Genomic DNA, 14218 nt, shown 5'->3' with positions numbered 1-14218 from the left:
AACCACTCATCTCCCAGCCTGTAGCTCTGCTTGGGGTTATTGCGCCCCAGGTGCAGGACCCGGCACTTGGCCTTGTTGAACTTCATGCAGTTGACCTCAGCCCATCGGTGCAGCCTATCCAGATCCTCCTGCAGAGCTTTCCTACCCTCAAGCAGATCGACACACGCGCATAGCTTGGTGTCATCTGCAAACTTACTGAGGGTGCACTCAATGCCCTCGTCCAGATCATCGATGAAGATATTAAAGAGGACCGGCCCCAGCACCGAGCCCTGGGGGACGCCACTAGTGACTGGCCTCCAACTGGACTTGGCTCCATTCACCACGACTCTTTGGGCCCGGCTATCCAGCCAGTTTCTAACCCAACGAAGCGTGCGCCAGTCCAAGCCAAGAGCAGCCAGTTTCTTGAGGAGAATGCTGTGGGAAATGGTGTCAAAAGCCTTGCTGAAGTCAAGGTGGACCACATCCACAGCCTTTCCCTCATCCACCCAGCGCGTCACTTTGTCATAGAAGGAGATCAGGTTCGTCAAGCAGGACCTGCCTTTCATAAAGCCATGCTGACTGGGCCTGATCGCCTGCTTGCCCTGCAAGTGCTGCATGATGACTGTCAAGAGGATCTGCTCCGTGAGTTTCCCTGGCACTGAGGTCAAACTGACAGGCCTGTAGTTTCCCAGGTCTGCCCTCCGGCCCTTCTTGTAGATGGGCATCACATTTGCTAGCCGCCAGTCAACTGGGACCTCCCCTGATAGCCAGCCAGGACTGCTGATAAATGATGGATAGTGTCTTGGCCAGCTCCTCTGCCAGTTCACTCAGTACCCCTGGGTGGATCCCATCTGGCCCCATCGACTTGGGCACATCCAAGTGCTGTAGCAAGTCACCAACCAGTTCTTCGTGGATGGTGAGGGCCACATCCTGCTCCCCATCCCCTTCCACCAGCTCAGGATACTGGGTATCCAGAGAACAACCGGTATTGCCGCTAAAGACTGAGGCAAAGAAGGCATTGAGCACCTCCGCCTTTTCCTCATCTCTTGTAACTAAGTTTCCCCCCGCATCCAGTAAAGGATGGAGATTCTCCTTAGTCCTCCTTTTTGTGTTGATGTATTTATAGAAATGTTTTTTGTTATCTTTAATGGCAGTAGCCAGATTGAGCTCCAGATGAGCTTTGGCCTTCCTAATTTTGTCCCTGCACAGCCTCGCTACATCCTTATAGTCCTCCCTAGTGGCCTGCCCACTTTTCCAAAGATTATAAACCTTCTTTTTTCTCCTAAGATCAAGCCACAATTCTCTGTTGAGCCAGGCTGGTCTTCTTCCCCGCCAGCTCGTCTTTGGGCACGTGGGAACAGACTGTTCCTGCGCCATTAAGATTTCCCTCTTGAAGAGCGCCCAGCCTTCCTGGACCCCTCTGCCCTTCAGAACCGCCTCCCAAGGGACTCCACCAACTAGTGTCCTGAGCAGCTCAAAGTCAGCCCTCTGAAAGTCCAATGCAGAGGTTTTACTGGTCCCCTTCCTGGCCTCACCAAGAATAGTGAACTCCACCATTTCGTGGTCACTCTGCCCAAGACAGCTCCCGACAATCACATCCTCCACCAGTCCTTCTCTGTTTGTGAAGAGAAGGTCTAGCGGGGCACCACCCCTGGTAGGTTCACTAACCAGATGCGTCAGGAAGCTATCTTCCACGCTCTCCAGAAACCTCCTAGACTGCTTTCTCAGGGCTGTGTTGTGCTTCCAGGATATTTCAGGGAAGTTGAAGTCCCCCACGAGTACAAGCGCTGACGATTTCGCAACTTCTGTCAGCTGCCTGTAGAACTCCTCATCAGTCTCCTCATCCTGGTTTGGCGGTCTATAGCAGACCCCGACCAGGACACTAGCCTTGTTGTTCCTGCCGATCCTAACCCAAAGGGACTCGACCTTGTCATTCCCAGCCTCGAGTTCTACAACATCGACAGACTCTCTAATATAGAGAGCCACCCCACCACCCCTTCTGTGCTGCCTGTCCCTTCTGAAGAGCTTATAGCCAGGCATTGCAGCACTCCAGTCATGAGAGTTTTAGCAATTATGTGTCTAGTTTAGGAAAAGGGTGCCCATTATTCAGACTCCCCATACCCACATTATTTTTGGAAGGCATTGTCCACTCAGTCCTGGCCCACAGAGAGCCTGAGTACTGGCTGATGCACAACCCCTTTCACATCCTTTTGTACAGTGGTTTGTCCACCGTGTTTAAACATGTTCCAGGACAGGATCACATAAAAAGTCACATGAAAAGAAAATACATGGCATAATGCCATGCCTTGTAGTTGGGGTAGAATGGAAGGAAGAAACATGTTGGACCCAGGAGGCTGATGGGTCTGAGTACAGTGTCTGCAGTAGATTGCTAGCATTTTAGAGACACTGTGCATGATGTACAGACAAGATTTGGCAACGGAGTCCTGGGATTAACTCTTTGGTATCAGGTAGCTGATTCACTGTTTTGCTCCACTTTTCTGCCTGAAAACATACACATTTCTTATCCTGTTTATAGGTTTTGGGATTCCTGTGGGGAGGAGAAGTGAGACATAATATTTTATGTAAGCTTTTATATTGTGTTAAACATTAATAAAATATTATTATATAGCAATTGTTATAAAATAATAAAGTGATAATAAGTGAAATATTACATAAATGTTGTATTAACTATTAATAGAGACAATGATTATGTCATTCCCTGATCAGGAAGCCTTTAACTTTCATGGCTCTTCACATCTTCTATGGATTTTCAGCTATTTTCTAGAAACATCATTAAATGAAAAACACAGCAGTTTGCTTTAGGACTCTGGTTTGTAAAAAACTTGTAAACTCCTCAGTGATCATGCAAATGCTGTAGATAGCATGACTTGTCTGGTTAAAACAGATTATGACAAACAGATTTTACTCCAGAAATCGAGGTGAAATATCAAAGAACTAGGGATTATGTCCTTATTTTCTTTCCGTTATTTATTTATTATGTCCTTTTTGGAGGGAGTTTTTTTCAGTTCCCTCCATTGTGGACACATACTGGAGTGATACTGGAGTGACTGGCAGGAATTGCTCTATGCTTAAGGGCAACAGCAAGAGTTTAAGCATACCCATAGCAGCTAGACTCTAGTCTTTCTGCATTTGAGTTTGTTTGGCAGCATTAGACCATGATTTCTTTAACACTACATGAATGATTACCTAAAGGGACACAAGCTGGAGGCGTAAAAAGTCCAAGTATACAAACAGAGAGTTCATCACTAGTTTGTTCATTCTTATCGTGGACAGATTAATAAGTAATCTCCTATCTCAGCAGGAATAGTGAGGTGCTATTGGCTAATTTCATCTGTGTGCTTTTGTACTACAGCATATAACTAAGGATGGATTTGGAGGTCCAACCTCAGACTCTTATGAAACTTGATATCTCTTTGTCAGCCCACCATGGAGCTCCTGGGACTGACTACTATCATCTTGCTGGCCTGCATCTCATGTCTTCTTCTCTTTGCAGCATGGAGAAGGATATCACAAACAGAGAAGGAGCCTCCAGGTCCTATGTCCCTCCCCCTCATTGGAAACATGTTCCAGCTGAACCCATGGAACTTGGCTGAAAGCTTGAAGGAGGTAAAAAGCTGTCTCCTTTCCTGTGTTGTCTCCATTGCCTGTAATACAAAGCGCAGTCCAGACAGTCTCAGTTTAATTCACTAGTGTCAATGCTGCATTGACCAAACATCAAGCTTGAATAGGAAAGGTTTCCCAGAAATGTATGCTTCTGATGTCTTATACTGCGTATTACAGTAATTGTACTAATGACGAGTCCTGTGCTGGCCTCATGGCTATACTGCATTTTGCAATAGATTTTTTATGAGTACTCTGATGTTATTCCACTATTCACCACATTCCTTTTGTGTCCAATTCCTCACCACTCTGGCAGCAGGGTCTGGCCTTGTTTGAGGGAAGACCCTGCTCTATTTTGTTGCCTCTGCTCCTTGTCCTATAGGTATAATCTCCTAGGAGGGGAAGCAGTAATTGAAGGGGCTGAAGGAAAGGAGTTTGGAGGTGCTGTCCATTCCCTCCCCTGGCTATTGTCATGCATCTGTCAAACAAAACTGGTGTATTGTAATGCCTGGGAGGGGTTTGATGGGGGCAGTTTGGCTGTAGTATCTGTTCCTTAGGGGACTGTGAGGGGATGGTGGTAGATAGATGGGAAGGGGCTGAGTCGTCACTGGGTTTCCAGACACTTTGAGCAGGGCTCTCGTCCACAGGGTGAAGGCTCTCTGGGGCAAATCCCAATCTCTGTGGGAGGTCAGGCAGTTGAGAACCTCCAGGCTTCACATCCAGCCCCAGTGAATCCACAAGTTTTAACAGTAGTATGAAATGGTGATACTCTAGTGTTTTGCCAAATACGAATACAGGGGAGGTCAAGCAGTAACACAGGTGACCAAATCACTAGATTATGCAACAGGAGACTTTTCAGTGTTCTTGTCAGCAATCTGCTACTGTTTCTTTCGTTCAGCTTTCTTTTATTTTCACTCTGTGTGGCAACATCATACAAGCAGCACAATTCCTCGAAACACCTCTCTGGAGAGCTCAAAGGTGTGAGTGCCTGGCACTGTTAAAAAGAAACCCTTGTGGATTAAATATGCTTGAGTCAACATTTATCCCAACTCTAATTTCACACACCCTTAGCATTAAGTGAGATGAGGATCTGTTGAATCAAAGCACACTCCCAGCTTCCACACTGTGAGTGACACTGAGCCTCTAGCTGGGGTGCAGTTAAGCTGCTCCATGTATTGGTGCATATCAGACCTTTTGTCTGTCACAGTATTGTGGGATCTTCAAGTGTTTCCAGAGATTTAAAAAAAAAAAAAAAAAAAAAAAAAAAAAGATTTTCATATGAAAGGCTAGCGTTGACCAAGCCACTTCTGAGTGTTCACTTTGGAAAAAAATGTGGCAATGGCTAGCATCACCATGTCCATCAGCAGATGCACCCATACCCATATGAGCTTCTTTTTGCCTTGCTGCTTGTGACTGTTGAGCATCACAAGCACCCTGCATTGTTTCAGAGCCCTAGGTCACTCGGTTTCCCAAAAATACTGGGACTATAACTGTCTTGTTCTTAAAAAGTGAACTTCAGAAGAGGTGTTCCAGTTCAGACCAAATGGCCCAAGAATCTTTCTGCAGCTATAGCTAAAACCAGATGCTTGGGAAAGAGTACATGATAAGCACAAGGATGCAGTGACTATTCACTGGTGTACTCATCCAATTTACAGAGATCTGTGGATTTTAGAGACAACTGTAGTATTTTATGTGCAAAAACCCTTTAGGGACTTGCTTTATCAAGTGTATATAATTGTTTTTTGAGCTCGTGCAAAGTGTTACTATCTACCACATACAGTAGGAAGGTGTTTCAGACCATTTACCAGCCTCGTGAAGATTAATTTCCTTATCTCTGATTTGGACCTGACACATAACTGTTCCTATTCAGATACCCTATTTCTCACACAATTCCCCTCTAGGTGTACTCCATAAGCGAAAGATCTCTGCACTGCTGCTAATCAATGTCGTGCCTCAGTGATGCTGATCTCTTAGCTACATTTTTTTTTTTTTTTTTAACATGATTAACATCCAGATGTGGTCTTTGTGTTCTTTCTTCCTACAGCTCAGCAAGAAGTATGGTCCTGTCTTCACTATACATTTAGGCCCCCAAAAGGTTGTGGTGCTGTATGGCTATGAAGCTGTGAAAGAAGCCCTGATCGATCAGGCAGATAACTTCAGCGGAAGAGGCAGTCTGCCATTGCTTAAAAAACTCTTTGAAGGCACAGGTATGTCCCTGGTAATGTCAGCATGCAAAGCCCAGGCAGTCAGTGTTTCAGGAATACAGCTGAGAGGGCAGTGGTGGATTTCATTTACTAGTTTCATACATAAAAAATAGTAGGAAAAGATTAAAAGCCCTGCACCTTTGAGTAAACTGAACCCCTGGAGAACTGTTTAAGATCCCAGGCTGGCTTCAGTCTGTTCCTTTCTATTTCCACCACTCTTCTAATTCTGGTTAAAATCTTGTTCATGAAACGTGCCTCTAAGATCTTACTGTCTTTCTCCCATTTCTGAAAATACTGGGAAGATACCCACAGCTCAGGAGCCAGCAAGAGGAAATCCCAGAGCATAATAGCAACAAGCTAATATTGTCTGTCCTTGTAAGGGTCACACTCAGGATTGGGCCCTGGGCCCATTCACTAGGACAGTTCCCAGTATGGCATTTAACCACATAAGTGGTTATTCCAGAGTACTTATGTTCCATGGTATTTTAAGGGATCACACATTGTGTGAAAGTGCACAGCTGAACATCTGGTCAGTTACCTCAGTGCAAAGGCCATGTGCTGGTGGCCAAGTTCAGGTTAGTACCAGTGGTGCCTTCTTATTTACATCCTGATGTAGTTTCTCTTATTCTGTGAATAAAATTCTATTTTACTCAAAGTGCTGTGATCACATTGATCAGATTTGTCATCTCCAGAACTGAAGAAAAGTTAGATTTGGGGGCATACATGTACAGCGATTGTGGTAGAACTCCACAGAGAGGCATATTTGCATGTTGAGAATTTACCACGTAACACCTATTTAGGGGGGAAAACATCTGTTTCTTCTGTTTTTCCTTCCTGTCAGGCATTGTAACCAGCAATGGGGAGACCTGGAGGCAGCTCCGACGATTTGCCCTCACCACTCTGCGTGACTTTGGGATGGGGAAGAAGAGTATTGAGGCACGAATCCAGGAGGAAGCTGGTTTTCTGGTGGAGAGGCTCAGGAACACACGTGGTAGGACATGGACTTTGTGCCTGCTAGGACACTGAATCTGCAATGGGACAGTGAGGGCAGTGGGGCTGCTTCGCCAAACCTGTGACCCAGGAAGTGGGTATACAGCTCCTGTTTCTGCTATTTCAACCTACAAATGCATTTTTTTAGTAGTATGCAAATTAAGACTACTTATTTTATGTACCTCCCCTGAGAGTGGCACCACCCTGGACTACAGGCTTCCTTTGCACAACCAACCTTCATGAGTGATAATCAGCAAGGGAGGAAAAGCAGATGGACCTAAATAGATGACAATCACTGTTTCCTATGAGCCTCTAGGAAATTGTGACCCTTCATCTCTGGGTCACTTTGTTCTGGCATCTTTTACTATGTACTAAAATGTTGCGCAAGCAAGATATATGCAAATGAAAAGTATAAAGCATATTTATTCTTAAAGCTAACAATAAATAGCTAGGAGTACTAATCTACTAGGCTTAGGGTTACTATGCTCACCACTTCTAATGGGACTGTGGATGGGTCTTTGCTGGCCAGGGAGTCATCAGACAGGCAGGCAGAGAAAGGTCGGCTGCAGTGCTCCTTGGAACAGACTGCTCCTCAGTGCTGTTAAGTTGCCATTTTCTGTTGCCTTTTTTTTCCTTTAAGATTGTATACCTTTTCATCTTGATGCTTCTCCTCTTCCATCCTTGATATGTACCGCTGTCTGCAATTTTATATTTCCTGTCTTTCGTGGGTCTAATACCACTTTTTCTCACACAGGTAATTTTCTAAGAAGTTTATTCAGTTATGTTATCAAAATTCTACTTTTGATCATAGGTATCTGAACCCCTAGGAGAGGGCTAGACAACTGAGGTTATGCTAATAGAGTTTGTACACAGGGTGCAATAACTTAAAGACACGGATAATGCAAAGTCCTTAAAATTTTCCTTAGATTTTGGAGGGATTCTTCAGGCTGTTTCTAATAGTCTATAATGCAGAGAGGCATGTATCATCTGAAGAGGAACCAAGCCACTCAGACCAGTGTTCTGGTGAGAACAGGAAAAAAGAGGTATTTAAACCACCTAGACAGGAAAATCAGATCACTTAAAGTAGAGAAAAATAAATTGGATAAGCCCTCCACCAGCTTCTCAGAGAACTATACAACTCTGAGTCTCAAAGACTCATAGTAGATGCAAAACTTCCCCATAGTGTTGGAGGAGGGAATAATGACCAAAATACTGAAAGCAAGGTACCGTTTTATTTTTGTTGCAGAGAAACCTTTTGACCCTAGCTGTTTCTTAATCCATGCTGTTTCCAACATCATCTGCTCTATTGTCTTTGGGGATCGGTTTGATTATGAGGACAAGAAATTTCTAACTTTAATTCAGTTGATGGAAGAAAATAACAGGCTCCAGAACAGCGTACAGACACAGGTATGTGCAATTTCATTTCAGTAGTAAATTAATTAATTATTATGATTTTAATGAATATTTATTCACATTATTCATTTTTTATTGGGGTAAATTTTCCTAAATGTGGAGAAGAATTTTCCTAAATATGGAGAAGGCCAAAAAGTCAATTAAATGATCAAGTCCTGATTTTGCGTGGTGGTTTTTTGTTGTTGTTGTTGTTGTTTATATGTTTTTCTTTTAATTTACGGACTCCAAATTGTTTGCCCAGAGAAGGGTATCATTGCAAAAGTAGCTCAAGTGGAGTCTATCCTTGAAACCATAATGTAAAAAGCATTAAAATCCACTTGAATAATATAGGCCTACTGTTCCAAAATATCTAATTACTAATTTTTGTAGTAATAGTTAGGGGAAAAAAATTATTGTATCTACATTGAGCAAAATGTGCTTTTGCATCATTTTATTTTTACAGATATACAATTTCATCCCAAATATCATGGAACGTTTACCTGGGCCCCATAAGACACTCATAAAAAATGTTGAAGATATAAATCAATTTATTTCTGAAATAGTAACAGCACACCAGGAATCTCTGGATCCCAGTTGTCCTCGAGATTTTATTGATGCTTTCATCAACAAAATGGAACAGGTAATGTAAGAGTGAGAGGATTCTGGATGTCAGAGTGAGAAGGTTTTGGATACTAAGAATACCACTGTTTGAATCCCTGTGTTTTCTCGCAGTTGTAGCAGGTCACTGGGCTTTTGCAAACACAGAGAGGAATACACTTCTATTGGCACCATTGTTCTATGCTCACCTTCATTCTACCCTCTCCATTTTATTTTTAAAGATTTTTAAACACAGAACTAACATTGGCATACAGCACTAGGCAAACCTAGGACAGCTGGTGACAAACCTGACTGATGTAATTTTGAATTATATTCCTCCCATATCAAAAATGTTCACATCATTCAGTAGAAGTACCGTAATTGCTGGTGTTCTGGAGATCATTTTATTTTCAAAAGGAAATTAGATGTACTTAAAAACATATGTTACAGGAACAAGACTTTCCTTTGTAAACAAGCTTCTTAGCTTTCTCATTCAAAGAATTCTGCTAAATCTTCCTTTAGGAGAAAGGGAACAATCACTCAGAATTCACCGCTGAAACCTTGACCAGAACCACGCTCGACTTGTTCCTTGCAGGAACAGGGACAACCAGCATTGCCTTGAGATATGGACTTCTGATACTCCAAAAACACCCACATGTTGAAGGTAAAAGAAAGGGAATAAATACCTGGAAAAAATTTAATAGGACATGGGTGCAATTTGTACAATTCCTGTCACTGCCACAGGTGGCAATGGTCCCCTGGAAGATGTCTGTCAGTCTTAGTTCTATTCATAGGAGAGAGGCATTAGTACTAAGTTTGTTCATATATTCTTGAGGCTCTAAAAGTTTTGCTGTAGCTCTAGGAAGAGGTTTAGGCAAACAGACAAGAGACTTGACCATCCAACACTTACTTATTTCCTAACAGAGAAAATGCACCAGGAGATTGACCGTGTGATTGGCCGAGACCGAAGTCCTTGCATGGCAGACCGGAGCCAGATGCCCTATATAGATGCTGTGATTCATGAAATCCAGAGATTCATTGATTTCCTTCCACTTAATGTCCCACATGCTGTGACCAAAGACACCAAGTTCAGAGACTATTTTATCCCCAAGGTCTGTTCCACTGTTTCCGAGAAAGGTCATAATCTCTTGAAAACAATTATGAGTTCTATTCATTATCTTTTACTTCGCTTATTTTCAAACACAGAGAAATAATATATAGAATCAGAATAATTTAGTATGGGAGAGTATCCTGAAAGTTATTGAGTTTAGCCCCCTCCATTGTATTTGAAAAAAACCTTTCCATCCTCTGTGAGAAGGAGATGGAGCTTTCTATTTTTCACATAAACATGAACAATCAAAGTTCTAATTTATTTAAAAGCAATGTTAAATACTCGAACCAACCTTACTATTAAAATTCATTACAGAACATCTTTAGCATACTTATAGCAGATATTTGTATTTATTAAATACTCATTTTAAACTGGTCAAACTTTGCTGACTCGGATAAAATATGTTCTGTTACCTTTTAAAGAGGTAGGGGAGTAAAGGATCATGAATTGTTTTTCAGTTACAGTGTCTTTCCAGCTGTGCTCTTTTGCTTAGGCAAAGAGTGCTTTTAACCTTATTATAGCATACATGGGTTAAATAGTGATTCTTTTTACCAATTTCCTGTATCATCAGAATTTTTGTGTCCCATGTGCATGTGCAAACTTAGGTATACAGAGATCTGGGATTGACCAGAGGTCTGCTTAGTTTTCCCTTGTTGCTTTCCATCCAATGTGTGTGATGATCACAGAGCTTACCCAGGCCAAAACTACTGGGGAATTAAATAAATGAAAGCTGGAGCTTCCTATTCCAGTCTTCAGGGTTATCAGGATATTGACTCCATACAAACTTTGGCACTGGGTTCTCTTTCTATAACAAATGATTTCAAAGCTGATACAGTTGACAAGAGAATTTACTTTTCAACATTCTAGAAGATGCATATGGTCCTCTTGAGGTATCATTATGCATTAAGCATTATGCAGTGCTCTAAGTTTTTATTTCCCTTTGTGAAATAGTCCTCCTGATTTTTACTTATTATAAAAATAATTGTTATTGAATGAACTGCTTCTCTGGAGGAATGTAGCCAGTTAACTCCTATACATGAATGAGTACTGTTGATCTCAGTCAACTCTTCTGAAAGTTTTTTCCTCAGGAAAAAAAAAAAATCCTGTTTCCCTAAACCTTTTAAATCTCACCCAAAAACCCACTTATGGCTCATGAGGAGTTCTACCAGCCTTTCTCATGAAATTTTAATTTTGCTACTTCTGACAGTTATATGTACTGAGACTACTTAGCATTTAAACCAAAGCAGTGCCATGCTGTTCAGCTGTGGGAACTGCTCAATACTGCTGTGTTTTGGCATGTCCCCACTTGAATTTTCTTCTCTCTTTGCTAATTCAGGACACTATGATATTCCCTATGCTGTCTCCCATCCTAAAAGACAGCAAGGAATTTCCAAATCCTGAAAAATTTGACCCAGGACACTTCCTGAATCCAAACGGTACCTTTAAAAGGAGCGACTACTTCATGCCATTTTCTGCAGGTAAGAGCTCTTTCTGCTTCAGATCCTAGGCTGTGCTTTGCTAGAACCTCCAAACATTTTGGGGGCTCTGTCACCACTGTCTGTACAGTGATGTAGAATAGAAGAGTCACTTCTGGGCAACCCTAACCCCTGTACTAGAGTTTCAGTTGGCTTACTTTCTTAGTAGTTACAAAAGACCACCCTATGCATTCTACACAAAGGGATGCATGAGGTGAGACTCACAGCCATGCCACTTCTCTCTCTCCAGACTTACCATCAAACAGCAGCAGAACATGAAAAACTGAAGCTTTCAAACTGCCTTTCCCCACTGAGTGCACTCACATTATTTTGGATACTGAACCCCTAGTTTAATTCAATTCACTTCCCAAAAAAAGCTCCAGTGCTGCCCATCTATTCTGAGATGTCTGAACTTTCAAAGAACAGGGGTTAAAATAAGTTACCAGAAAAATTACTCTACAATCACCTCCTTTTTTATTATTTGTTCTTTGCAGGAAAACGCATCTGTGCAGGCGAAGGCCTGGCCCGGATGGAGATATTCATATTTCTAACATCCATTCTGCAGAACTTTACTTTGAAACCTGTTATGGATCGGAAGGACATTGACACTTCCCCAATAATCACCAGTCTGGCAAATATGCCCCGATCTTATCAGGTCGGTTTTGTTCCCCGTTAGACAATGAAGACAATTGGCAGCTCCCAAATTCATGAAAATTCTTTTTGCATTGAAGTCATTTCCCAGCTTGATGAGACTGAGATCATTGTTATATTCTTTATGGAGATAAATATTATGCTTTAAAAAAAAATTTGTATGGTGTTTTGATAATCACCACAGCCAGCTCTAAACAGAGGCAGAGTAGGTAACTGCATAGCAATTAGCAAAAACTCCCTATGCTGAACGATAGAGGGTCTCCTCTGCCTAGCTCAGGTTCCTATCTGGTTCCTGACATCCTGATGTGTCAGGCTGTGTGGACTAGTGCTGTGAGAGTCCAGCTGCTGCTGTCTCTGTCACCTGCTCCTCTCAGCACAGCAGGAATAGATGCTTGCATTAGAGGCTTTTTCCAGACCGTGCTTGAGGTACATTTCTACTCTGTTTTCAGTCTGTTTGTGATCTACTTGTAAGCATAAAGCAATATGGAATGATTTTCTTCTGTTAGAAGATGACCATCTACTGTAATCTTGCCCCAGTACAAATCCTCTCATATGATGGGGATGGAGTTAATCTGATGGCTGGGCAGATGGGTCCTCTCTTGTGTGATTATAATGAAGATCTGTAAAATTAGAACTTATACTGCAAAATAAAGAGCAAGTAATGCACTGAATTGCTTTGTTAAGATCCTAGAAGGACATGTTTTACTAGAAAACCCTTCTACACAAAGCTTAGACTCTCAAATGTTTTCCAAGATTTGTACATATTTGACTTTTATTTCACTCATTTATATGAAAAGATTTACAGCTTGAAGACTGAGCTACAATGACCTATAAAACTTATATTTTCAGTAACAAAGTGGTAGAAGGCTCAATTGGCCTTATTAGACCTATCAGAACCAGAACTGTGATTACAGCACTGACCATTGTGCAAAAGAGGACAAATAAAATAATACTGGGATCCCCATGACGTCATTTACTAGCTGAATGGCAGCTTACATCTTCCCAGTACTTTTATGAAGTATGTAAAGATCTCTAAAGCAATTTTACAACCATTAGGCAGAAAGAGATAAAAGGAGTTTACATGAGATGCCAAGCATAGATGTACAAATGTAGAACTAGATTTCCCAACTTGATCGCATTTCCACCAGTGTATAACTTATAGTGATTACAGTGACAACAGAGAGCTGAAACTATGCTATGTGGAACAATGCAGCAATTGTAATATTGCCACAATGGCATTAGCTGTTCATGTAAGCAGCCAAAAGATCTTTCCTTTTGAAGTATTAATTAGTTTGATATACCTTGAGTTGTTAGCATGGCATTACAAAGTCAGTCCATAGCAAAAAATATTACAGAATCACAGAAATATAAATGTAAAAAAAAAAAAATCTAGCTTATAACCATATACAACCAGGACCAACTGTTAGGAGACTTCACGGCAGGAGAAAAAAAAAAAAAAGCACTCTGTACTTCCCCTTCAGTTGTTCCATGACTAAAATAAGCAAAGCAAATGGCCTAAGGGGCAACTTCCCTGTTCCAGATATCTTCATCCATGCTGAATAAATAGAGCAGGCAGCCAGTACAATTCAGCAATAAAACAGCTTTAGCTCACAGAGACTCCACCATGATACCGAGCAGAAATTAGAGATAAAGGAACACTGAGGCTGACTACTGAAATAGTCCTGACTGTTTCAGGAAATACTTGTCCCATAGAGATGACCTACCCAGCTCCTAGTGTGGAAAGCTGGGTGAGAATGACAACACTGCCACCTGTTTTCCAGGTAGTAACCCAGACATTGCAAAATGCAACAGACACCATCTACAATAGCAAGAGAATGGGACCATTTAATGCCTGTAAGCCAAAGGTCTGTTCAGCTTCATACAGGTTTTGCTCCTGTACTAAATGAAACATCAGCTCTTCCCTTTTCTGACTTTGCAGTTACATCCTCCTCCTCTACCCAGCAAGAATCTGTCAGGAAAGTACATGTTCCTCTGGAGAACTACTAGGACAGTGGAATATGTCCTCTTCCACCAGACTCTTTGTCAATCAGAACCACTTTCACAACATCACATCCATATAACACCACTGCACATACTGTGCCCAAAAATACATTGTGAACATGACACCATCCTTCTTACTGAGCTGAAACAATTTACCAAAAAAGAACTTTTAAATTACACCCATATAATTACAAGAA

The 14218-nt window shown here is 41.8% G+C and overlaps 1 protein-coding gene across 2 annotated transcripts; it reads left to right on the top strand.

The window, feature by feature from the left end:
- The first annotated feature begins 3426 nt into the window (after positions 1–3426).
- LOC116491445 (cytochrome P450 2H1-like) lies at positions 3427–12045 on the top strand. 2 transcript variants are annotated; one of them, XM_032191398.1, is made up of 9 exons: positions 3427–3606; positions 5645–5807; positions 6646–6795; positions 8041–8201; positions 8650–8826; positions 9306–9447; positions 9708–9895; positions 11231–11372; positions 11864–12045. In XM_032191398.1, the coding sequence occupies exons 1-9, from the start codon at positions 3427–3429 to the stop codon at positions 12043–12045; spliced, it is 1485 nt and encodes a 494-aa protein (XP_032047289.1). The 2 variants fall into 2 exon arrangements, with proteins under 2 accessions (XP_032047289.1, XP_032047290.1); XM_032191399.1 differs by lacking the exon at positions 8650–8826.
- The last annotated feature ends 2173 nt before the right edge of the window (positions 12046–14218 follow it).

The sequence above is a fragment of the Aythya fuligula genome, chromosome 7 (genome assembly GCF_009819795.1).
Source record: "Aythya fuligula isolate bAytFul2 chromosome 7, bAytFul2.pri, whole genome shotgun sequence".
NCBI classification, from domain to species: domain Eukaryota; kingdom Metazoa; phylum Chordata; class Aves; order Anseriformes; family Anatidae; genus Aythya; species Aythya fuligula.
This window is presented reverse-complemented; position numbering and strand designations above follow the sequence as displayed.